Source organism: Dasypus novemcinctus, chromosome 2, assembly GCF_030445035.2.
Source record: "Dasypus novemcinctus isolate mDasNov1 chromosome 2, mDasNov1.1.hap2, whole genome shotgun sequence".
Classification (NCBI taxonomy): domain Eukaryota; kingdom Metazoa; phylum Chordata; class Mammalia; order Cingulata; family Dasypodidae; genus Dasypus; species Dasypus novemcinctus.
The window spans coordinates 65,988,989-66,016,074 of NC_080674.1; the positions used below are offsets into that span (position 1 = coordinate 65,988,989).

Here is a 27,086-nt window from a genome sequence, read left to right on the forward strand (position 1 = left end):
TGAAACTATGGTTCATCAAAAAGTCTCACACACAGACACACACATAGAGAGAGACAGAGAGATAAAATATGCCAAAATATTAAAAATTGGTGAAACTAGATGAAGAATATTTGGGTGTTTTTGTATTTTTTTTTCTGAAATTTGCTGTAGGTTTGCAAATTTTCTAAATGAGTAATAGTAGAAAAATAACTTGAAAATACCAATCAAATGCCAAGTAATGTTAAAATAAAAGGTACCACATCAAGACATTTAGGAGCCATTTCCAAACTTTAAAGTTAATATCTTTAAAATTTTCAATCATAAATAGGTCACATACAAAGCACCCCAGGTACTAGGACATAAGGGAACAATATCTTCCAAATTCTGAGGGAAACTTAGTTTGAACATAGATTAATTTTTAAAAATATCATGAATTGGCACAAAAATAAACAAGTAAGCAAGAGAAGAGTAGCGTGTCTGGAAACAGACTCTCATTTATATAGGAACAAAATATTAGAAGAGCATTGCTGTCAATAGAAAAGTCAGTAAATGGTGCTAGGCTATGGGCTCTTCATTTGGGCTAAAAATGTAGAACCTTGCTTTATACCATGTTCAGAAAAATCAATCAACTAAAGAGCTAGGTATTTTTAAACTGTATAGGTATTAGAAGAAAATACAGGCAAGACACAAAAGCCAAAAGATGTAAAAGATGAACGGCTTTGACTATAAAAGTATTAACTTACTTATAACAAAAGACATTATGAACAAAATTAAAAGACATGACAGAGATATAAGCAGCATATGTAACCAACAAATGGTCATTATCCATAATACAGAGAGAGCCCCTATAAATCAACAAGAAAGACAACCCCATTGTTTAAAGAGGCAAAAGATAAAAATAGGAAATGTACAGAAGAAATACAAATGGCCAATTAGCATATAAATATATTTAACCTCAGTAGGAATAAAGGAAATGAAAAATAAAATTGCAATGAGATTCTAATATTCCCCCATCAGATTAGCAAAAATTAAATATTGATAATATGAAGTGCCAGTAAAGGTGTGGGGAAATGAGTCTTCTCATTTACTATAGGTAGAAGTGAAGCATAAATTAGTATAACCTATATTGCTAATTTGGCAATATAATTCAAATATAATATGTGGAATATATACTTTGTCCAAGTATTCTACATCTGTCCTATAAATATTCTAATAGATGGCAGAAAAAGGAAACAACTACAGTCTAAGTTCATTGTTATAGACTACCACCCATCTATTAAAAAGAGTGAAATAAATAAAAATTCACTACATGAAAATATCCTAAGCCATACGAATGGGGAAAAAGCAAGTTATATAACAGCATATATAGCATATTAATCATAATTTTTAAAAGTTGTATATCTATTGAGGTCCTACTCTGTATAGGCTTGATCCTTGCTACTGGACTTGTAGAACTGAAGAAATTATATGAAGTTTCTGGTCTCAGAGAGTTTATATACACTGTTTGGACATGGGAGATGAGGGTGGGGAGAGCAAACAATAATCCAGTAAGCAAATACGTAACTAAGAGCATTTCAGATTGTGGCAAGTTCTGTGAAGGCAATCAACAGATAATATGGCAGGAAGTGACTGGGGGGTGCCCAGTAAAAAGTCACTGCTATCAATATATGAGAGCAATTATTAGCCACTGAGTGAACTTGATCCCATATATATTCTGAAATTGAAAACCACTTAAATTCATATTGATCTCTTCTATCTTTTAAGATGTTTCAGTCAGTGAATTTTTAAATGTGATCAAAATTCTGCTGAGATTTTGTCAGCTAATGAAAGACCCTAAACTGGAGGTCCAACAACCAAGGTTTCATTCTTGTTCACCAATATTAGCAGTTAGTTCTTCGAGTCACTGAAAATGAGTAAAATCAGAATATTTCCTACCATTACAAGTTCAAAAAGTTGTTTCAGGCATATATAAATAGTTATTTCTTTTAAGAAATTCTAGAATAGTATTTGTCTTATGTAAGTAGGAGAATTATTAAAGACAGTAAGTATCATAGTTGTTGCAGCCTGGGTTTTATTTATGAATTTGCATGAAAATGGTATCTATACAGGGACCAGGGAAGGACTCCAAGAAGGAATATCACACCACCTTATCCTCCCCTCTCTTCATTGGAATAAAAGCTTCTATACTTCTGATCACAGGGCTGGGGATACTGTATGCCCCATAGCTAAGCAAATTCCATAAACTAGATCATTCTGTGTATAAATCTCCTTCCTTCCCTGTTCTCTGCACAAACCATACCCAATTCTCCAAAGCACTTCAAAACCACAGAGGGTGGCAGAAGCCTCATATGTTGTCAGTTGACCTTTTCCTTCAGAGTTTTGAAAAACAGAGAGTTGATTGTTGGGAGGCCCCTCTCCCCCTCTGCCTGATCTCAGCTGCCATCTGAAGTCTGACCCTGCCCAGCAGTGAGTGACAAATTGACTGCATTTACTGCACTCTACCAGGAGGTATGAGGATGCAAATGCTTTTTAGAGGTCAATGCCCTCCAACTGTGAAATGATAATATACTAAATTATGTGCTTAATTAATTTCTACCTAATAGCATACCATATAATTGCAAAAACAATTTCTCAGGCAAGTTCCATCACCCAAGACTAATGTGCATGAAGTACACAAAAGGACCAAATGATCCTCATCAGTAGATCTGTGTTTTCACTTTGGCTGAATGTTCAGAAGTCCATTTCCACTATAGTTTGATGAAATTGTGTACAGTTACCACTAAATTGCTTGTCTCTTTCTCCTTGTGCTACTACCATATGAATTAGAAATTACAGAGATAGTATTTTTTCCTGTTCCTTCCAGATGAGGAATCCAAGGACAAAGCCCCATGTTAGATTTTACCATGAATAACCATCCTTTCCACAAGTTTACACTTTTGTTTTTGTTTTTTGTATTTTTAAACACACAAAAACAATTATACCAGGATTAGGGAAACTAAGCTAAGAGGTAACTTGAAGTAACTGCTATCGCATGAATATTCAGTGAGGGCTGTAACAATTTTTTCACAACTAGTCTAGAGACATATCTACATAATACAAATAAAATTAGATGAAAGAGTAAAAGAAACAATATGGCTACCCTTTTTCCATCCTACATAGTGTCATACAATGGCTTTGTAATTATTTGTATTTTTTAAGTTATCTTTCTCCAGCACCATGAGGCAGAAACTATGTCTTTCTTTCACCTCTGTATCTCTAGCATCAAGCTCAGTGCCTAGTATTTAGATGACACTCAGTAACTGTTTGGAAATGACACTACCAGGTTTGAAATCCAGTTCTCAGGCCTCATAGGACATTCCCATGGTGCAAGTGTAACCCGCTGCAGATGCACAGATGTTCAAGACAGAATAAATAACATTAACGGAAGATACTGTTACCACAAACTATATAACTTCCCATTCAACTTCATATAAATTAATGTTTAGCTAAACTGCAGATTTATTTCTGGAAACTACCAATTTATTCATTTGAGATGAGTCACTTTTAGTATAAGCCTTAAGGACTGTCAGTGCAGTGCCAATTGTATTGGGATGGCTGCCCAATATAAAACCCTTCATGTCGCACTTCAGTTGATGGCACTTTATGATATCAGCAGAGTAAGGCTGGGCTCCTCAGAGAAAGACACACTGAAGAAGGTTGGAGAGTGTTTTAGTCTCCTTCGCTGCACAAGCAAATATCTAGAAATGGGTTGGGTTAAACAGTGGGAATTTATTCACTCATGGTTTAAGGCTGGGAAAAAGTCCAAAACAAAGCCTCATCAATGCTATGCTTTCTTCCCAATGACTGGAGTTCTGTGACTGGTTACCGGTAAAGCTTGGTCCTTCGTTAGTCACATGGCAAAGCACATGATGGCATCTTCTGGTCTCTCCCTTCTTTTCCAGGTTCCACTGATATTCATCTTCTTGCTTTTTGTGACTTTCTATCCTAATGTCTGCATTTCGTTCTGCTTATTCAGGACTCCAATAATTAGATTAAGTAACATCCTGATTAAGACAGAACACACCTTAACTGAAGAAACCTCATCAAAAGGTCCTAGTTACAATGGGTTGACACCCACAGAAATGTGTTAGATTTTTCTGGAGTACATACAGCTTCAAATCACTGCACTCCACCCTGCCTCTCCAAAAAGAAAAGCTCTTTCTATACGCAAAATACATTCGTTCCATCACAATACCCCAGAAGTCTTATAACATTTCAGGATCAATGCTAACTACAAAATGTCATCAAAATTAGTGCAGTCTGTCATAAACATAATTCCCCTCTATCTGTGGACCTGTGTGAAATCTAGAGAACAAGTTATCTGTTTCTAGTATACAAAGAAGTAATAGTCACAGGATAAATATTTCCATTCTAAAAAGGTGAAATTGGAAGGAAAACAAGGAACTTCCCCTGAAATGGCTGTCTGGTCCCATGTTCAATTAAACTGTCACATGGAGCACTTTTCTCTAGGGACTCACTATCCAGAGCTCAGAATTTTCCAAACTATCCATTTCTTGTTTCTTTGTCCCAGGAATTCATTTCTCAGCTTATCCCTTCCTTCTTTCATTTTACTGTAAGCTGCAAGGAGAAACCAGGCTGCACTTTCCACATTTAGCTTGGAAATTTCCTCAGCTAAATATCCAAGTTCATCACTTTCAAGTTCTGCCTTCCAATCAATGTCAGAACTCAGCTTTGCAAAGTTCTCTGCCACCTAAAATAAGGAATACCTTTCCTCCAGTTTTCAATAACACATTCATCATTCCTTCAACAGCCTTATTGGAAGTACTTTTAGCATCCATATTTCTACCAATAGTCTCTTCAAAGTAATCTGGGATTTTACTATCAGGCACCTCATAATTCTTCCAGCCTCCACCCATTACCCAATTCCAGATCCATTTCCACATTTTTTGTTATTTGCAATAGCAAAACCCCATTGTTCTGGTACCCAAAGTCTGTATTAGTTTCCTAGGCAGTTCATGCAAATATCATGAAATGCATCAGGTTAAACAATAGGAATTTATTTACTCATGATTTGAGGTTGGGAAAAAGTCCAAATCAAGGCCTTGTCAAGGCTATGCTTCCTTCCTAAAGACTAGAGTTCTGGGGCTTGTTGCTGGCAAAGTTTGTTCCTTAGCTTGTCACATGGCTAGGCACATGGTGGCATTTCCTGATCTCTCCCCTCTCTTCCAGCTTCCATTGATGTTCATCTTCTTGCTCCGTGGTTTTCTCTCCCTGTGTCTGAATTTCATGCCACTTATTAAGGACTCCAGTAATTGTATTAAGACCCATCCTGATTGAGGTGGGTCACACCTTAACTGAAGTAACCTCATCAAAAGGTCCTGCTTACAATGGGTTCACAGTCACAGGTATAGACTAGGTTTAAGGACATGTTTTTCTGGAGTACATGCAGCTTCAAATCACACAGACAGCAAGGGAATTGGAAGGCAGGTCCAGGATCTTTGCTGCTTCCCACAGGCTAAGAGAGCTGCTATCCAGAATCAAAGAGACCTGCAGACTCCTCCCTTCTTCCTGCTGGCGTCATCTGCTCCCACACCTGAGGACCAAAAAGCAGCATTTTTTCACAGGCTAAATCTCCCTTTTCACAAGCTAACCTCATCTAAATCACTAAGAATGGGTTGCAGGCTACAATTCTCCATCAAAGATAGGTGCCTCAATTTTACCTTCATCTTTATGCTGTATTAACCTCAAACCAACTTTCAGAGAATGTGAAAATATGCTGTGCACACACAAACATATATTTATATATGTATGTAATTTAGTATTCCCAAAGCCAGAAAGGTAGTAGGGTGAAGTGGAGCGTTTGTCTCAAAGTATAATTAACATTTACAATGACATCTTGGGTACAGAATTTGCATTAATGATTTCTTATCCCCTTTTCCTTACCAACCTCCCCCAAACCCCTTCTTAGGGAAGGAGTCTGGTGGGGTTACCAAGAATTTAGATTGCAAAATTGAGGAGAGTGCTGAAACACCTGTTCAAGAGGAATCCTCTTCATCTCCTATAGATATTCAGCAACATTCCTGGCAGGTTTCCACAGACATTGAGAACACTGAGAGGTAAGCGTGAAGTTACCCTGAATAGACTACCAATCTGCTTCCAATTAATACTCTCAGGGTGTTGAGATTTTCTATTTCAGGTTCAGAAACAGAGCTCTCTTTGGTTTTCCAGAGAAACACAGGGCTGGAAGGAACCTTGGAGATTGCCTAGTCTGCAGATAAGAAAACTGAGACAGAAAACAGCAAGTAGACCAAAACCCTCCATGGGGACAGTAACAGAACCTACAGTTGACAGAGTATTCCAGACCTCAGCTTATCCCACTCCAAGGACGTGCACCTCTCTTAAAATAGTGTGCTTCATTGGGAAAGGAGAAAGCTGGATCTACATGCTGTCACAGCTCACCCACTAGATTGGTTCCCAAAATTTTCACTTGTTTAAGGGAGGAGAGAACAAAATTGTACAATGATACCTCCAGTAGATTCTCAGATTTCATGTGTATGGAATGTCCTGACCAACTGCCAGTCAGGGGCTAGATAGTCTCCCTTGTTCACAAACAGCTTTTCACTGATTCCCCCCTCTCATATTCTCCCAGAATGTTGCCGATGGTCCCTTTATGGTCAAAGAGAGTTGATGCATTTATCTTACGTTCAGTATCTCACTGCTAGTGAACGTCTTTCCTGGGAAAAGGAGATTTTATGATGCTTCTACTTCATTCAGGAAAGGGAAGCAATAATAATATGTAATAATAAGTGCAATGTCTCATCTAGATACGAAAAATGCTGTCCTGTGATGCAGAAGGATGAGGCCCTTGTTTATCAGCCTTCCACTGATATGTTTCCTTTGCTGTTAATGTCCCCAAAGCTGGCACAAAGCAACTGAATGAATACAGGGCATTTCCGTGGAGAGTTGTGTGTGTGTGGAGTTGAGTCATTGACAAGCTAATGAACATTTTATTTTCTTATTTTAGAAATGTAGCACACAATGGCATTTATAGCCATTGTGGCTCTACTTTGATTGTAATATAATTCTAAAGCTAATTACTGAATTTCTGTGTTTATAGAAAATTGGAACATGTGGTAATTGTGTGCTATTAATAAAACTTGGATTTAGTATAAGCTTGAAAATCCAACAATTCAAACAATAAAGCTGTTTGGCACAGTTTGATAGAATTATAGACAATTGATGAGGGAGTCATTTATCTTAATTTATAAAAGAGAAAATTCTTTGCTCTAATCCCAGGAAAAAAATATCTGCTGGAATGCCATGGTCAGAACATAATCCATGAGCAAAGTCATTTTCCTCTTCAGAAACTTTGCACAGCAGCTGTAGTTAAGCCCAAAGTTTGTAAGAAAGCAAACTACAGATGGCAATAAGAATAAGATAATATACCCACTGTGTTGGCAGGGTTCCCGTTCAGCCTGAAAGTCTAGATTCAAGTCAAAGGAGATGAGAAAGGCTGAGAAAAGTGGGTAGAGCAGACCTGATCAAAAGGCAGCTTCCTCTGTTCTTCCTGGCTCTCTGCCTTGAGAGATTAGTGGGTCTCAAACTGGGTTCCATATTAAAATCACCAGGAGGACTTTAAAAAAAATAAAATTATGTCTGGGCCGCCAGAAATCAGTCAAATTAGAATTTCTTGGGGTGGTACCTGGGCATAAGGTGATTCTCCTATGCAGCCCCAAGGTTGAGAACTGATGCTGTACCTGGAGACCTTGCCTGAATCCCACATAATTGCATTTCTAGCCCTTTCTCACCATTTGCCCACCAATCTCCTACTCAACCCAACTCCCCTTGAGAATTTTACACAAAAACAGAATATGCCTCTTGTACTTCTGAATGAAGGAACCGCCTTCCTAATTCCTTCCCACAGTCCCATTTTGCTTCTCCTTTGGGACTTATCACCATGTAGTATCCACAGACATACCCTCACACCTGTGGGGAAGTAGTGTGAAGTTTTTTACAGGTGTATTTCTGTGGAGGTTGCTTTCCTTCCATTTTCAATAGTTATTCCCAAGATTACAGTTCTTTTTCACATATTAGTTAATACTTGAGGAGGAGACTCCATGAGATCTCTGGCCTCCCCAAGACAGTGGTCCTAAATCATCCTTCATGGAAACACCCCACAGCCCCCAGTACACACACAACACAACTTTCCCCACGCCTCCTCACCCCCACCACATACACACTACACATGAACTGGATTGTGGGGTTTCATACCCCAAATTAAATTATGGCTCTCTTTTCTCAAACAGCACAAGAAAAATAAGTTAATATATAGAATAGCCTTAACTTCAGTTATTGAAAAACTTTCTTAAACACTTGGTACCTGCTATATCTCATCTATTCTAGAGTTTACTAAAAGATGTATCTGATTTTATACCTAATTACATTTTTCCACTGTTTTAAATGAAATCTATCACTATGCCCTGGGATTTCAAGAGTGCTGACTCCAGGACATAACTATACGAGCATGTTTCAGAACTGTTGAACTGTTGTCCCAAGGATTTGAAAAGTCTCTGCCCTAGATGTCGAAGCCTCCTGAGATGACTTCCTGCTCTACAATTCTGTGGTTTTTGTTTGTACTCTGAGATGAGGAAGGAGGCTGGAATTGGGCAATTGTGCAGTGGTATCGTATGGCTTGGTCAGAGGAGCCAAGATGTTGGAAACTATGTCAATAGTTGGGAAAAGCAGAGCAGTCCCTGGTGGTGCATGCTCACGCTCTCTCTTTCTCTCTCTCTATCTCTCTCTCTCTCTCTCTCTCTCTCTGTGTGAAGAGCTTCTCTCTGGAGATTTAGAGTTCATTACACTCCTTTTGCTGGGACTTTCATGGTGACTGAAGGTGGGGCAGAGTAATTTCTCCCTTTTGTTTATTTAGCATTTTCAGTGATTAGCCTACTACCCCCATCATTCCAAGTCAGTTTAATTAAGTGTTCATCCTTGAGAATGCTTAACACTAGCCACACTGAATTCTAAATCATGGTAATGAGAGACTTTTAAAAACCAAGTGGACAACAAGTGGACCTACACAACCACAACAGCCTTCACCATAAAGCTTGATAGCACTCTTCTCCAGGCTTAGCTTTTCCCAGGGTAGCAGAGCCCTGTTATTCTAGTTCTGTGTCCTCTGCCTCTCCTTGTAAATCTGAAGTACTGTCCTCATTACCAAAGGCTCTTTTCTGATCTCAGCTAGGTCAAATTTGAGGCAGAGATGTGGGCTCCTATGGGAGAATTGTTTGGCAGAATAGGGCTCATTCCTTCTTGAGCCCACCCATCTCAGATTTTTTTCTTGTAAAAGCAAAATAAATTCAATATTTGTTTCTTGGAAAATAGAGATAGTACAATTAGGTGCAGACTCTTGTCCTCCAATTGCTCGAAGAATAGACTGTTTAAGATTTCATTTTAAATATTTACAGCTGATTATTCTTTCTTTTTATCATATCTTACAGAGACATGCGAGAAATGAAAAACCTTTTAAGCAAACTCAGGGAAACCATGCCTTTACCACTGAAAAATCAAGGTGAGTTTTGTCTCTTCCTATGAGGCTGAGGATATTTTCAACATGATAACCTTGGGACTTGTTTCTTAAGAAAATAAAGCAGACTTTTTATACATGCAGTAGGCACTGAGCATACATTTATACTTGCAGCAGGCACTGAGCATACATTTGTCTTTCCTCCAGAAGATATGATATGAAGAATGAAGTCTCTTGGGTGAATGCAGTTTTGCCCTGAGGGGAGCCAAGATACACTCTAGCCTCAAAACAGACACATCCTCCACTGATCCTGTCAGTCAAGGGCACTTATGCATGGTCCACACTGTGGAAAGCACTACACTAGGTGAGGAGGCCCAAACTAGGCTTGTGCCTCCAAGAAGTTTGCAGCCTAATGGAAGAGACTTAAGAACACCTTCAAAGGAAGATTCCTGTCATATAGAAGTTTGATTAACTAAAAGAAGTAATAGTAATTAACATATATTGAGAACTTACAATGCGCCACTATCTAAATAATTTACATGTATTGACTGTATTAACTTATTTAATTCTAATACCAACTTCATAAGAGAAAAGCATTAGTATTCCCCAATTTACAAGAAACTGAGGCTCAGAGAGGTTAAAATACCTTGGCCAAGGTCACACAGACTGTAAGTAGAAAAACTGGGTTGGGAACTGGCAATTTATGCCCACAGCAATCCTACAGGATTATATACCTTAACACAAAAATGGAAAAGGGATATTCACTAGGATGCAAATTCCATGAGGGCAGGGCTTCTGTGTGCTTTTGTTAGCTGTTGTATCCCCAGTACCCAGAACAATGCCTGGAATATAGTAGCGTAACACCTGGCACAAACAATAAATGTTTGCCAGATCTTCGGCCAACTTTGCAGACCCAGGAAGAAGACATGTGCAATAACTAATAAATAAGCACTTTCATGAATATATGCAGCTAGAGCAGCTATAGGTGAAGCATCAAAATCAGATAGTGGTATATGAAGGCTGGGGAAAGACTTTTTACAGGTAAGAAAGAAACTCCTTATTTCCACTGGGGAGATCAGGAAATAAGAGGGCAGGGGTATGGTCCATTAGGTGACTCAAAGCACCTCCTGAAGGGCCTGGTCACTGAGGCTAACTGACTTGCGCCACCAGTATTGGTTCTGAAGTTCTCGTAGTGTTTTAAGAAAGCAGATAGAATGTTGGAGTGATGAAAGATCCCTTTAACCACAGCATAGAAATGAAGTAAGCAGAGTGGTTGGAACCACGGGCTTTGGATTAAGGCGAGACGTGGGTTCAAATGCTGGCTCTGACACTAAACCAGATCTATGCCATGGAAACTTCAATTTCCTCCTTCCTTAAGGGGAATAGTTGTGAATAACTTCAGAGGGTTATTGTGAGGATTAAATGAAGCAATGCATGTCACATATCTAGTACAGTACCATAGAGAGCACAAACACTCAATAAATGCTTTGTTGTTGTTAGCAATTTTTTATCAAGCTGGCCCGTCCAACCTAGCTCGGCAGAATCCTGAACCCTCGTAAAATAGAGCAGACCCTGCCATCACTCACTGTGTAGCACAATATGTGTAGTGCCTATATGAGATTGGTCTTGAGCCCGCGTTCAAAACACTGGCTGCCGGTACTTTAGACTTGAAGCAGATGTGTCTGAGGCTGCATAGAAGTTTGTTTAATAGTACCTGGAACTCTCACTATACCTCACTGCCCAGGAAGATGACTACCCAGAGTTCTCCAATCAGAATTTCATGTATGGCATGTAGCCCATATTTTAAATCAAGCCATCCTAAGCATTCCTTCCACATTTAGTGAAAATTCATCTTGCTGTTTTTAAATGATGCATTAATAAAAAAAACCAGAGTTTTATTTTACTGACTGAGATTAATTTTGTAAACATAAAAAGCATAATATAAATATTTTATACAATTTTCTGTTCCTTTTATACAAGAAAAAAAATAGAATTTTAAACAATCTTTTAACTACAATTAAATATTGATACTATGAATAAAAACATGAGTGAAAAGGATACAGTCCCCAAATAAATGACACCCAAGACTTCAACATTGCATCTGTTTGGAGAATGAAAAGGAAAAATTGAGGAGATACAAGGACATATTTGGAGGAAGTGATCCAGAAGGTTCTTTAAATAATCAACAATCTGAGGTGAAAACTGTCGGAAATTCCAGTTTTTTCATTTGGGGGAAATGGGAACCCTTAGCATGTGAAGATACATTTTGTGTTCTCTTTATGTATAATATGTGTTCCCACCAAGATGTCACTGTGAACTGACCAGTGTGGAAAGCGGGGTGTGAGTTTGGACTGGAGGGTCCAGGGAGGGCCTGAGGACAGGATAGCAGGTCTCCTGGAGTTCCTCTGGGGACACTTTTTAAAAACAGATACATCATATGACACCATCTTAATGAACAGTTCAACCAGATTCCTCCTTCTGACTGAGTGTACTTTGACCATAAAGAAGTTTCCCTGTGACCTTCCTAGAATTCTTACCAAGTGACTTGTTTACTTTTTTCCAGGACTATGCTAATATCTGCAGAAAAGTATCAGGATGAAATGTGGAAAAATTATTCCAGTTCTTGTCTGTAGATCTTATTGTCAAAACATGATTATAACTGGATGAAAACCATTATAGAAAGCCATCTGTTTTATTTCTGGCATCTTATTTACTTTCATTTTTTATTTCATTTGTACATGCATTTAAAACAGAGAGAGAAAAGGAAAAAGATACCTTCCCTGGTGCCCTTTCTTCCTACCCGAAACCCTGACATGTGAAAATCCTGTCAGGAAAGTGCTGAGGGTAAGGGGGGAGCTGTAATAAAAATGCTGGGATTCCCCTATTCTCCAGGCTCCATTGTAGTCCACAACTCAGAAACTGTTCCGTGTCTATTTCAGTATTAAAGGATTTACTTATATCGCCTTTCCTTCCTACTACAATCAAAATTTGACTCAACAACTGTTTCCTTTTAATTAATTTCAGTAGAAAAAAAAGAAAAGTAGCCAAAGGCAGGAATTTTAATCAAAGTAGGTGATTATACTTTTTTTAGACAGTCTTTTTTAACCCATCCTTCCAGCTTAAGACTGGAGAAAAAGGAGAGAGCTGCCCTTGCTGGGCTGCAGCTCTGTGGCAGGCTCAGGACAACGGTCAGATCTCCTGGCTCTCAATCTGCTGTTCTTTCCACTGCCTCACTGCCCCTCCTGTCCTACATTCTGGGTCAATGGCAGTGCAGTAGGGAGCTTCATTAATTATGATAGTCTTGCTGTGCCAAATGGATTACAAATGGAACCACCTGTGGAGAGCCCACAAGGTTACAACAAAGGGTAAAAGGAGACTGGAAAGTGAAGGACAAGAATCTTCTAAATGCACATCATTATCAAACAAAATAAATTCGTAGAAATAAATTAAGCCTGAAAGACAACTTCACCTTTTCCTAAATTCTGAGATAATGAATGCTCTGGATGTATTGATACATTCGCTCTTGCACCGAATTCAGTTATTGATACCTTACATTAGAATTGGTCTGGAGGTGTATCCATCAGGCATTGGATCTGTTCTGGAATGGGTCCCCTTTTGTGGACAGTTCTATTTCAGACTAAATTGGGACTCGGAGCAGTTCTCTCAGACTTATACCCCCTTATCCCTTCCAATCTGTACTCCCATATCAGAACTGATATGGTCATGTCAGAGAGAAGTTCTCCTGTGCTTGGCTGAAGAACACTGGGAAGTTATGTCACCCTCTAGCCTGGAGATAACCTTCTAAGCCAGGACCTCTCCCAAGGCCTCCAATAGGACTTTCTGTACTTCCAGCCAGTATCTCAATGTTATTCTGGACTGTTTTATAGTTAGTCCCATATCCTTTGGACTCTCTGCAGCCTTTTGTCTGACAATCAGTGTGACATAGCATGCCCTTTCCCCCTACCCCAATCTAATCCACACATCATTGACCACACATCATCTCCTTAATGCATTGCTCTGGTTATGTTGAGCCTCTCCTCACAAATGTCTACTGAAGGAAGAACAGACTTCTCACTCTAACACAAATCATCCCCATCATCATCCAACATATAACAGTCACCTATCATGTGCCAAGTTCTCAGCAGTGCTGGAGAAGTCACTCCCCCACATGGGACTTTCTATCTCGACAAGGCAAAGTTAATGAGAATCACCTGGGAAGTGCTATCAAAGAACACATGCCTTCCTTTAGAACACATGTCTCCCTGTACAGAGATTCTAACAGAGCCTTTAGGGTAGGGCCTGTGAATTCTGAAAATAAACACACACACACCCCTCTGTCTCTCTGTCTCTCTGTCTCTCTCTCTCTCACACACACACACACATTATTGAAAAGACAGAGAAATTAGTGCTTAGAATATAGTAATACCATAATAGACACAGGTTGTTACATGGACATATTGGATTCTCTCCTAAACCAGATAAGTCGAAAATGGGAGATTATTAGGGATTACTTTTTGGAAAGTGTCCAAAGGATCAATAGGATTTAGCCAAAAAAAGAGATGGGAAAAGGACAGCCTAGACAGAAGATGTCAGACATGGGAAGGCAGAGGGAGAGATAAAAGAGTGTGACTTTTTGATGAAATACAAGCACCTCAGTAGTTGTGGAAAGTGGTTGGGAAACAGGCTTCAGAAGGAAAAAAAGAGTGAAAGAGGCTCGAGAGGTAGGTGGGGCCATATTATTGAGGCCACTGTAAGCCTTGTGAGGTTTGGGCTTTATACTGGAACCACTGAAGGAATTAAGTTAGAAGGCAAGAGCAGTAACACAGGATAGACATGCTTAAGATCTGATCAGGGGATTGGAAAGAAGGGTATGGCTAATCTAAAGTGGTATAATAAAGGAAAAGGTAAAATCAAGGATGAAACTCGAGGTTTGGACTTGGAAAGCAAGTAATGATGGTGTCATTCACTAAGTTAGAGAAAACAGAGGAGGAGTGGTAAAGGTAGAAGAAGACTGGAGTTTTGGACATGGGGAGTCTCCAAGAGCAATGTTCAGTGGTAATAGTGGATATGTGTGTCTTATGCTGAGGTAGGACATATGGGCTGAGAAGACTGGAAATACAGATTTAAGCATCATCAGCATAATAGTAACTGAAACCCTAAGAATGGTTGAGATGACCCAAGGAGAGTGTGCATAGAGAAGAAACTTGGAATACCAAATTTAAGTTTTGAGTTGGAAAAAGGGCACCTTGCAAAAGGGATTAAGAAGAAAACCAGAAAAGCATCATGAAACAAATCAAAAGAGGAACTTGCAAGGAAGGAATGACTTATGGTGCAAGGAGGGTAATCTGGATGAGGCTTGAAAAGGTCTACAGGAAATCCTGTACAGAATGTCACTGGTGATGTTGACAAAGGTAGCTTACTTAATTAAAGAGGGTCAAGAAGTGAGTGGGAGGAGATGAGCTAGCTAAACAAGGTTAGACAAACTATTTTTTCTGCAACCTTGACTCTGAAGGCAAAATAGTACAATAGCTAGAAGTGAACCTAGGACCAAGACAGTCCTCTTTAGGAGGGGAAAGATGTGAGCCTGTTTGTAGCATTAGGAGATCGTTGGTGGGGTCTTACTTGAAAACCAAGGGAAACGAGACCCAGAAACCTGTACGTTGTTTATAGAGTGGTGTGAAGAAAGGCTTGGAAGCAGTAAAGTGCTACAGCAATTGCTTATAGAAGGGATAGGAGCATGAGCAAAAGCAAAGCATGGGGCAGTCATAGAAGACTTTGTAAAAAAAAAATTGCTTAAGCCAACTCTTGAAGGGAGGATTGGCATTGACTAAGGTGTGAGGAATTTTCTGAAAGATGAAATGGTCTGAGTAGTTTTATTCCCTACTTCATAAACCCTTCATTCCAGTCAGACAAAACTGCTTTCTTAGTGCCAAATTCAGGCTGCCTGTGATCATCTCCATGTCTTTGTTCACACTGTTACCTCCACCCAGGACGTCCATCCCCATTCACGAAATTTCCAAGTTCTGTTCATTCCTTAAGACTCGGCTCGGATGTCAAGTTCTCCATGAATCATCAATGAGGGTCTTCTTCCTTCTTTTCCAGATGGGAATAATCTCTCCCCCTGGGAATTCTCATAACACTGTATTTGTATCTCTGTTAGGGCATTTCTAAGTTACTCAAGGAAAACTCCTTGAGGCCAGGGACCATCTTTCTATGAGGACCCATCTCAGGATTATCCCCAGTGTATGACACAGAGCCTTGCACTTTCAGTGAGTCTCAAAGTGTGGCCCCAGGATCTTCAGCATCAGCATGTCTGGGAACTTATAAGAAATGCAAATTCTCTGGCCTCTCCCCACCCAGACCTACTGACTCAGAAACTCCAGAGATGGGCCAGCAATCTGTGCTTTAATAAGCCTGCAAGTGATGCTGCTGTAGCTAACATTTGAGAACCACTGGGTTAACTGAAGGTCCCTTTTTTCTGGAATAACAATTTGCAAGTGCAGTCCAATACAAGCACTTACCCTATGTCTGAGAACATAGTTTAAACTCAAACCCTCCGTTTATCTGAAAACTTCTCATTTACAAGACCTTCTTTTTCTCAACATGTAATCTATATATGTATTTTTTATTAGCAAAATTAATTTGAGCAATAGAGAAATGATGTCATTGTGCCTTAGGAGACCCCAGCGTCCCCGGCTTAGATGGCTTAGAATTAAAAATTGAATGACTAAGGTTTGATTTTACTGGTGACCGAATTCCCTCTTCCTTCTCTTTCATATCCCCCTATGCTTTTCTTCCTCCCCATTCCCTTTTCAATTCTCATTTTCACACTTTAAAATTTTTAGTGTCTCAGGTTATAATTTTGTGCATTTTGGAGAATAGATGTTATAAAAGCATATCCAAATAAACATTTGCAATAAAAAGCATATCCAAACAAACATTTGCAATAAAAATCAAAGATTTTCCAATGAGTGGAAGAGCCCAGGAAGTTTGGAATGAGTGGGGAAATAACCCATTTCACTTACATTTTTCCCTGGCCCATCATTTCAAAGACAAGCGTTAAATCAATGTGGAGAGACACCTTTCCTTGGAGCTAAATTTGCTTCAAACCATTCCAGGCATTCCTACTGCTTGGTGAATTTCAGCATTTACTGCAGGTGTCAACTTCCTGTGGTGTAAAAAGCTACTCTGAATTTCTACCAATAATTTTTAAGCTTTCTGTCACCTCAGTGCTAGGTGACAATCAGACAAGCTCTGGTTTAGGCAGAGGTGTCACAGGGATCAAAAATGAGTCTCCAAATTACGGGACATTATAGATCCCCCCAGGGCCCACTGGATGGAACGTGAGAGAGTCTGGGCTATGATGTGGACCATTGACTATGGGGTGCAGTGATGCTCAGAGATGAACTTACCAGGTGCAATGGATGTGTCATGATGATGGGAGAGAGTGTTGCTGTGGGGGTAATGGGGGGCGGGGGCGGTGGGGTTGAATGGGACCTCATATTTTTCATAATGTAATTTAAAAAAATAAATAAATAATTAATTAAAAAAAATAAAATAAAATAAAATAAAATAAAGAGTCTCCAAATCAGCAGTTGTCCTTAATAGCTACATGCCCTATGCTGAACCTCGGAGCACTTTCTCATCAATCCTAACACTTCCTATTTACTTATGTATATATATTTTTGTTACATTTATATATACACACACATATATAATGAAAACTAGGTGAAGAGAATTGTACTATTGAAAGGCTTTTTATTCATTTTAATGAACTTTAATGAATACAAGGGTCAGTCTTTCATAATGTCTATGTATAATACCTGTGTACTTTTCATAGCTTTTAATACATAAAAAAGGAGAGAATGGGAATAAATAAACAACGTGATAAGCATACACCAATATACTTTCCTTTTTAAATACATTATGGTAGATACTTCCTCATAGAATCGGAATAATATAAAATCTGAAATGATTTTATAATATATAAATACCAGTTAGATCACTCTCTAAATCTTTTACCTCTAGGAAATTTTTTACTTCCCCCAATTCTTTACCTTCCAGTGTCTGCTATATCTTTTCCATTTACAATTACATTAAATTCATTGATCAATTGGTAGTTAAAGAGACAAGACACCCTAAAAATAAGAAAGTGAGTTCAAATTTCTTTCAGTTCCAAATATATCATGATTCATCTCCAAACTATTCTCCTAAAAAATCAGGTCCATACATAGTAATAGACATTGCTTTCAGTATCTTAACTATTTGGGGAAAGTTTAACTACAAAAGAGAGATATTTTATTTTTAGCTCTCAAAATGTTGACATCCAGATTATATTGAGTTGTTTTTCATTATGGAAAGGACAAAGATAGTCCTGTTTTTTTCCATGTTAACAGAATGTGAGTTTTAAGAGAAGATTTTAAGCTATGGAGATTGGGAGAGTGGAATACATTCGATTAATTTGGTGTTCCCAGCTGGGCCACCTATTTTCTTCCCTGGCTCAGACCTGCTGCTCTAGTTCCATCTACATGTGTAGTATAATATAATACACCCCTCCATTCCAGGAACATTGTCAACCTTGATGAGTGATACTAATTTACAAAGAAGTATGAAACACTAAAGACTTTGGGAAAGGGGAGGTAAAGTCCAGGCATTTAATGACACAATTTATGTAAGATGACTGGAAAACTTGGACTTGGTTTTGTTCTTTGCAGGTTTCTGAGTTTCTAGCAATCAGTAATCAAGAAAAACAAACCATCTTCTACAACACAGTTCTATTGAGGATGGGCACATTCCACTGTAGCCATCTCATCTGACTCTGGGCCCTTTTCCAAGGTTCAGATAGAGAGGAGGGAGTCCCTTACCTCTACTCTGGAAAGGCAATGCAACTTGTCTCAGCAGAAGTTAGGAACATAACAATTGCTCGTGCCAACCCAGTCATTTTGTTGCCCCTAGCTCCAGTCTGACCATGTCCTAACACTGCCCCATTCGCAATCCTCAGTTTTTTCCCTATAGGCCTTCTCCCGCTTGCGCGACCCACACTAGCCCCAGCAGAACTTGTCCTGTCCAGTTCTGCTCCAACAGGACTTTTCTACCTCCACTGTTTTCCAGACTGCATTATTTCTTAGAAACTCAACTCATTAGACCAAATTTGGTTTGCTGCTTTATTTCTTCCTCTACTTTTCATCATGCTAAACATTTCAAGCCAAAACTTAGGAATTCATTACTTGGCAATCTTCTCTGAATGTCCTCGTATACAGAATTTGGTAGAAAGTGCCAGGGAAACCTCTCCCTAAGACATGAAGTAGGTGAATGGAATGAAGACATTGGTCCTATGTAAAGGAAAATAGTAACAATACCTACAGTTATGAGTGCTTCCTCTATGCTAGACACCAGGCTACTCACCCAAGCTAAATGCTTTTCATAGCTATTTTCATTTAATCCTCACCTGAGGATTGTACCCTATTTTATAGATGAGGAAACTGAAGCTTACCAAGTTTAAGTAACACGTTCAAGATCACAGAGCTAGTAAATAGCAGAGTCAAGTTTAGGGGAAAAAAAACAATCTTACTGGAAAGCAAGGACACTTCCTAATAAGTTATAGTCCTCTCCCAACTGAAAGACCACCTCTAAACAGTTTTAATTTAATTCGAAGAGGTGATTCTCAATGGTGGGGATTTCATTTGGCCATTACCATAGGCATTTTGGGTTTCATAACTGATGGGAGAGGGGGCTGTCATCTAGTGAGTAAAGACAAGCAAGGAATGCCACTAAACATCCTACAATAAAGAATTACATGGTCCACAGTGTGCTGAGGTTGAGAAACTCTGAGTCAAGGAATGGTGGAGTTTTAGAGTCACTTCTTTTCTTAAAAAAAAAAAAAAAGCAGATTGTTTTGTTTGTACCTCACTCATATGTACATTCTGTTCCATCACAGATGACAGCAGCCTTCTGAATCTAACTCCCTACCCCCTGGTTAGAAGACGGAAGAGAAGGTTCTTTGGGCTGTGTTGTCTCGTCTCAAGCTAAGGCGGTTCCTCCTGGAAACCCACCATTGGGAAGACCTGAAAAATCACAAACCAGAGGACCTCTAGACAGCTGAACCACATAGTTATCGTTTTTTGACTATATTTTCTATGCTTCTCTATTACTTTTATCCACCCCACCCCATCCCTCAAGCCCTTATAAATGATTTTACATTTGAAAGCAGCTGCTATCAGGAAAAAAAAAGAACAGATTTAAAAAGCAGGCTGTTTTTAAAAGGATTTTTTAAGCTGACATTGTGCATGTCTGCTCTAAATAACACATGACAGATGCAAGAATTATGATTTTTAAATTATTTAAAGGTTTTTTTAAAATGTATTATATAGAGGACCGTTATTTCATGTATAATAGTATCTCTCTAACTCTTGCCGATCTCATGTTAACAATTTATCGTATATGAAAAAGTCTTTAAACTTAGAAATCGATCTGAAATTGCGAAACCATGTTTAAAAGTCCAATTTATCAATATAATTAGGAATAATATAACAAAACATATATCGCCTCACCTATTACTTTCTCTGCATTCATTCACATTTAGTCTTCCATTCTGCCAAAATCTAAGAGCTTCAACAACAAAAAAATCTTAATTTGTAATGTAACCAAAATCATATATGAAAAATATTTAAATTTTGTAAATACACAATAATCTTAATACCGTCATACAATGCATATGGGCAACTAATTTCCTTTTGATCCAATGGTGTCTTTTTCTGCTTCTTGGAGAATGAAGTAATCCAGTTAGGAAATGGTGTAGTAGCATATACAATTACCCTCACATGTAAAATTGAATATTATCACATTTTGTTCTAATTGAAATTTGAAGCATGGTGTTTGCACATCAGCATAGTGTTAAATCTTATAGGGCATGCTGGAATTAGCTCAGATCATAAAACTATTTAACATTTTACATTGTTAATAAATTCTTTTTAGTTAAGCTAAGCTTATCTCATCTTAGATGACTATGCAGATAGGACATTTCCAATGAATACCTGGTGTCTTGTCTTATGCTTATAATCTTGAAAGCAGGACACACTAAGCAATACTATATTTTAGACAGGAGGAGCCACGTACTTTGTTTTTTGCTCCCAATTTTGTTGTAATCTTCCTCCAGTAAACATGGAACATGGTACAAATTTTGTTATATTTTTCCTGTTCTTCCTTTGGCCCATTTCCCATGGTTTGAGATCTCAGGCCTCTGCACTTCTTTTCTTTTTTTCCATTATCTGGAAAAATCTTAAAGTCTGCAGTATCTAATACAATAGAAGGGTGAGCTAGATGCCTATACATGGTTTATCCAAGATGCATCTTTTATCCCAACCCTATCCTTTCTCAATACTTACGTGCACAGAGCATTTATATGTTCACCAATATTTTGACCTAATGAATATAGTAAAGCCTTTAGCTTTAGTGAAGTTGAAGAGTGGTATAGATGAACTACTGGAATATTTATTGTATTAGGTTGAATCATATATTATTGCTGATATTTGACTGTTTTGGCTTATATAAATGGCAGTTTCATATGGTTTGACCTAATATCTGGTATTGTGGATATTACATTTGGAATTGTCTTTGAACTCTTTTGTTTGAAAGTGAAAGAATTAAAGGTTTGGAAGAGATATCAAGAGGCTATGCAGGTCTCTATTTACATCATAACAGCTTCTTTTTGGCCTTATCCTTTAGTCCAGTGTTCTGTTCCAATGAACTTGTAATTAATGCATGGTTCTAGGTATAGCCTGGCTTCACATAAAAAGTTACCTTTGAAAAGTTATATGAGAAAATCACAATTTTCTAAATTAAATACTTGCATTCACAACAATTGTGGGACTATGCTATTTAAAGACTTCTAAGGTAAATACTTCCTTCATAAAACAGGTAGCCACTCCCAGATTATCTGAATTTATCTCCCTAATTTTAATGTATCAGGTTTGGTTAAAGCTCAGTATCTTTTCCTGAATCTGGTTGTTACAGATGAGCCCATTTCTTCTTTTCATACCCTGAGTTATTTCACTTAAGTTTCACTGATTATAATTAGGGAGTTACTCGGTTTGGCATGCTCTCAGCTCCTGTCTCTGTCCTCTCCCATCCATCAACTATACTATATTGAACCCTAAGTTTCAATATACCTCCTACCTAAGGCAAGAAAAGTTATTAACTGATAAGCCCAACCTTGGTGTTCAGCATGTTCTTCTAAATGCCTGGCCTAAATCACTTCTGCTTGGTTAATTTGTGTTCGCTCAATCTCTCTGTAGTCTCAGTAAGAAAGTAACACTTTCCATGAATTGCCCTTCATATAACTGAAGACTGTTAAATTCAGGTCTCACCTCCATACCTGGGAGGGCTGTAGTAACTATTCACAGAGATGGAAACGGGTCTGATTATCTACTCAGGCTTCCCATATCTATGGTAAATACATTCTGTCACCTTATCATATGTTCATAGTGCCTGTTTCTCAGCCTTCCCATGAACACACTCTAAGATTTCTAGATCTTATTTAGTTGCAAGTCCTAAAATTAAGTTTAGTGCCCAAACTCCCAATAGCTTACACTGGTTCATAGTCACAAGATGTACTTCACCATCTCCATTAGACGTGCCAATACATCTCCTTAGGAGCTGACCCTACTCTCCACTCACCTACCAAAAGACTTTCTCAGGTGTGATTCTATGAGAAAGAGTTCTGCTTTTTGACTTCTTGCTGGAAATTTGCTTCAGATAAGCAATAACACTGAGGTGATCTCTAGAGTGAGGAGAGAACATTGAACCCCAAGACTATGGGAATATTGTGATTTCATTGTATGGACCCACATGCTTGAAACAGAAAAGGATTGTAAACCTTTTGTGGCACACACTCATCATTTTACCTCCACAGTTGTAATAGCTCTGTTGATTTTCTTTTAGATTATAAAGGCAATACATGTTATTTGTGGAAACCCCACATTTCCAGGTTTTAAATCAGTCAGTAGCTGGGTCCAAGGGCACTTTTGGACTAGATCTTTAAAGAAATGCCCAAAGCCGAGGTGTTGCTTTAACAAAAATCTGTCCACTAATATTTTGCATGCATCTAGGAACAGACTCACAATAAACTTCCGGTTTGCCATTGTTCGGGGGTACAAAGAATGCTTTAGAAGTAGCACAGCTCTGATGATTCCTCTATTGAATTAAAGCTCTTGGGGAAACGCTAAAATCCTTCTAGACCATTTTCTTCCTCTGGCTCCTGTAAAATCAGTTCAGCTACTCACTCTTTAGCAATACCGCCACCTACTGAAAGCTGCACTTCAGAGTGAAAGAGGAAAATTTATATTTATCAAAGGGCATAAAGCATCTAATTTATTTTACACAAAAAACAAATGGGCCACTATAACTAGTATCCCATGTGAAATTTCAGACTCTCTGAATCTCGAAGTTTAAAGGACTGAGGATATTTTCCAACTTAACTTCCCATGCCACATATCCATACCTAAACAATGCCTGACATTTCTTTGTGTACTAGAACCTCACCCAAAGCAAAATGTTCAACATTCAGGTTTTGTAAGTAGGATGAGACAAATCAGTGCTACTACTGGCATCAGAAGAAATGAAAGAAGTGTTCAACAATTGTAACAAATGTACCACGCTAATGAAGGATGTTGTTAATGTGGGAAAGTGTGGGAGGGAGAGAGAGTGGGACATATGGGAATCCCTTATATTTTTTATGTAACATTTATGTAATCTAAATCTTCCTTAAAAATAAAAGAAGTTTTAAAAGAACAAATCCTAAATAAACTTCAGAGATAGACCCAAGAACATAAAATTGAGTACAGTATAAAGATGACATCTGTGAGTAAAGGTTGGATTTTTAATTAAGTGATATTGGGATAACTGGTTAACTATTTGAGGGAAGAAATAGATTCAAACCTTACAACCTTCATCAAGATAAATTCTAGATGAAGTAAAATTCTGTGTTAAAACACATAAATAAACATCCAAAAGAACTAACTGGCAACATGACTGAAATTTCATGTAATTTTATATGTTTAGTGTGGGAAGTCTTTCTAAGCATGACATCAGAGGAAGAAACCACAAAGGAAAAGACAGATCTGAGCAATTTAAAACTGCAAAACTTCTATATGAAATAAATAAATAAATAAATAAATAAATTTGCAATATATGCAAAGCGGTTAGAGTTTAATAGATGTCAAGAGCTTAAGCACCACCACATTCCCAGCCACGTGTTCCCATTCCATTCTTCCCTTTCCTATTGTACTTTTTCCATTATTGCATGTTTGTCTGTTTTTCCCTACCATACTGGAAGTTCAAGAAGGCATCCACCATATCAATTTTCTTAACATTGTATCCTCAACACCTAACACAGTGGGAGACCCAAAGCAAATACTGAAAACATATTTCCTGAATGAGTGAATAACGAATGCATGAATAAGTGACATTTTATGACTCAAAAAGAATAAAGCTTTCCAGTAGAAAACTGAGCCAGTGATACAAACTGGCAATGCACAGTAAGATAAAATAATATAGTAATTAAAAACATGAAAAGTATTTGAACAGGCTATTAATCAAAAATGCAAAGTAATATGGTATTTTTTGTATGCATCAGAAAGTCAGAGAGTATGAAGAATTTAAATTCCCAGGGACGGCAAGAGAGTAAGAAAATGAACATCCTTTTACAGAATCAGCAAGAGCATAAATTGATTCTAGCTTTCTGGAAATATTTTGGCAACAAATTTTTCAAAAGTCTTAATAATACGCATAGCCAGTAATTCCACTATAGGAAATTCTCCTTTAAAAAAGATCAGAAAAAAAATAAACTGTGATGCACTCACTCATTTATTCAGAAAACCATATGTAAGAATGGTTATTTATATTACATTATTTGAAGAAGTGGAAAGAATGTAAATCACCTACATTAAGGGTTGGTCAAATAGTCTTTCAATGGAATATCATGCGCCAACTAAGAATAATCATCATATGTGTGTTAATTGAAATGTACAAGCTATATCATTAAATGAAAAAAAAGAAAACTGAAAAGAATATCTACAATGGATCCCACCTTAAAAATGTATGCATACATGTGTGCATTAAAGAGTCTGAAAGGATAATTGCCAAAATGTTAACAGCATTTATATCTGGGAGGTGAGATTTGGAGCAATTATATTTCCTGTTTGCATATCTGTAATTTCTAATTTTTCCACAGTGAGCATGTAGTATCTGTATAATTTTTTCAGGGAATAAACAACAATGTTCACAATATATATTAAATGGAAACACATATTATAAAATGGTATGTATAGAATGATACAATATTTGTACAAACAGAAAAATATATAAAAATATATCTATGTATGTATATATATGCATAAGAAAGCTAGAAGGACATACACTAAAATGTTAATAGTAGTTATCTATGGGTAGCGGGATTATGGGTGATTATTTTTTCTTTATGCTTTCCTGTGTTTTCTAATTTTTCTACAATGAACATGTATTACTTGTGTAATAAAAACTAATAATAAAAATTTTAAAAAAAGGATGAAAAAGTGAGAGGCACTCATGATTCACCACCTGTCCTCATCTTCTCCACTTCCTACTCCCTTGTCTTGTTCCTTCTCATCAAAATTTGCAAACCAGTTGGGCAGAGGGGTTAATGAAAGCAACCTCCATGGCACCATAACTTTTGAAGGTAGAAGAAAGATGGACAAAAGGATAGAGGTGGTGAGGTGAACAGGAAAGCCAGAGAAAGAAGAGAGAAAGGATAGGAAAGAGGGAGGGGGTGAGAGAGGATCAAGGGAAGTCAAGGCATAAAGGATTAAAACAGAGGCTTTGGAAAGTGGCAAAAATCTCTAAATTTAGCTCAGGTTTCCTATGCCAAAAAAAAAAAAAAGAATCACGTTGATTTAAATAACTGTTTTCTAACGAAAGGAAATATATACATGTGACTGAGGAAACATCAGGATTTAAATTCTGAGAGGAACGTACTCCAAGATGTTTTTCAAAAGGCAAGCTGTTAAGGCCCCGCGAGTCGTCAAGGGCTGTGCTGTTCAGCATGGACTTAAAGAGGCCTTTGTCTGAATCCCAGCCATGCTGCAAGCCCATTACATGACTGTAGCTAGCAGTTCCCGTATCCATTCTACCCCTTTTTTCCTTTAGTAATCAAGACCCCAAATTTCAGCTAGGCAGAAGGCCACCTAAAGTAAAGATTCATTTCTCAGCCTCTATTGGATGTGGACATGTCCAATCCACATTTTAGCCAATAGGATGAAAGCGCAAATAAAGTGCTTTTTTTAGGTTACAAAAAATAAATTAGAGGCATGTACTTCCAAGCCCTCCCACTCTGTCCACTAGGTTGCAATGAAGACATGGTGGTGAGAGCTCAAGCAGCCATCTTGGGCACGACCCATGATGAAGATGACAGAAATGCCTTAGCAGACCTGGACCACCTGCAAAAATGTGAAAAAAAAATAATGAACCAAGATAACTTCTATTTTGTATGAGGCATTAATAAGGTGAGTAATTGTATAGAAGAAACTGCTCACTAAATTAATTTCTCCAAGCATCAGTTTCTTCAGAGTGAAATGGGGATAATATTAGAATCACAAGAGGTTCAACCAAATAAGTGTCCAATTACTTGCTTGGACCCAAAGCACTTGTGTGAGAAAAACAAAATGAAATATAGCATTGGATGACAAAGGTGCTATTGCAGAACAGTGGGGAAAGGAACTTCTTTTAAATAAACGGTGCTGGGTCAATTGATTTCCATGCGGAGAAAATTAATCTTGACACCTGACACACACCATACACAAAAATCAATTCGAAGGTGATTATTGATTGAAAGGTAAAATAATAAAACTTTTAGAAAATAATATAGAAGAATATCTTCACAGTAGTGGTGTTGGGAAATAGTTCCTAATAGGACACAAGTTTCTTTGGAAAATTGTTTAATACTGTCTAATATAGTACAGCAAAAGTGTATCTTATGATCCAATAATTTCATTTCTAGATAGAGACCCAATGGAAATGCATATGTGTATATTGAAAGACAGGTAAATTAAGCATAATGTCATTATCTGTAATAGTGAAAAACTGAAAACAATGGAAAACTCTGCCAACAGAAAGATAAGTATGGTGTTACCCATACAACTGAATTCTATACAGCGATAAAAAGCAATGAACTACATTATGATTACATACTACCATATGGAGGAATCTAACAACCATAATGTTGAATAAAATAAATTCATGTGCAAAAGAATGAATACTATTAACAGCGAACATTCATAACACCTGGGAGATGAATCTGTGACCTGCTAAAATCAATCTTGCCAGGCACCATGACATCTTTTACAGTTTACACCTTATACCTCTCTGATACACTTGCTTTTCACTCTAAATTTACTCCATCCCAGTAGAGCTTCTTTTGCATACTGAATATTGTCACAATTCCTGGGGATGTGTACAAAATAAAGAGAGATAGTGGGAGGAACCACAGTCCACTATTTATACAGTTGAAACCAAGGTTATAACTGATATTCACCATCTCCCTCCTCTACCA

At 37.8% G+C, this 27,086-nt stretch overlaps 1 protein-coding gene across 2 annotated transcripts in view; it reads left to right on the forward strand.

The window, feature by feature from the left end:
• RGS7BP (regulator of G protein signaling 7 binding protein) overlaps nt 1-25,064 on the forward strand; it is a 135,362-nt gene extending 110,298 nt beyond the window's left edge. Inside the window, exons 4-6 of one of the 2 annotated variants that reach the window (XM_004465582.3) lie at nt 5,948-6,095; nt 9,480-9,550; nt 19,443-25,064. In XM_004465582.3, the coding sequence (XP_004465639.1) occupies nt 5,948-6,095; nt 9,480-9,550; nt 19,443-19,534 (311 nt within the window). In that variant the 3' untranslated portion in view covers nt 19,535-25,064. The remainder of the gene's footprint in view (nt 1-5,947; nt 6,096-9,479; nt 9,551-19,442) is intronic. The other variant, XM_004465583.4, reaches the window with a different exon arrangement.
• Nucleotides 25,065-27,086: the final 2,022 nt, after the last annotated feature.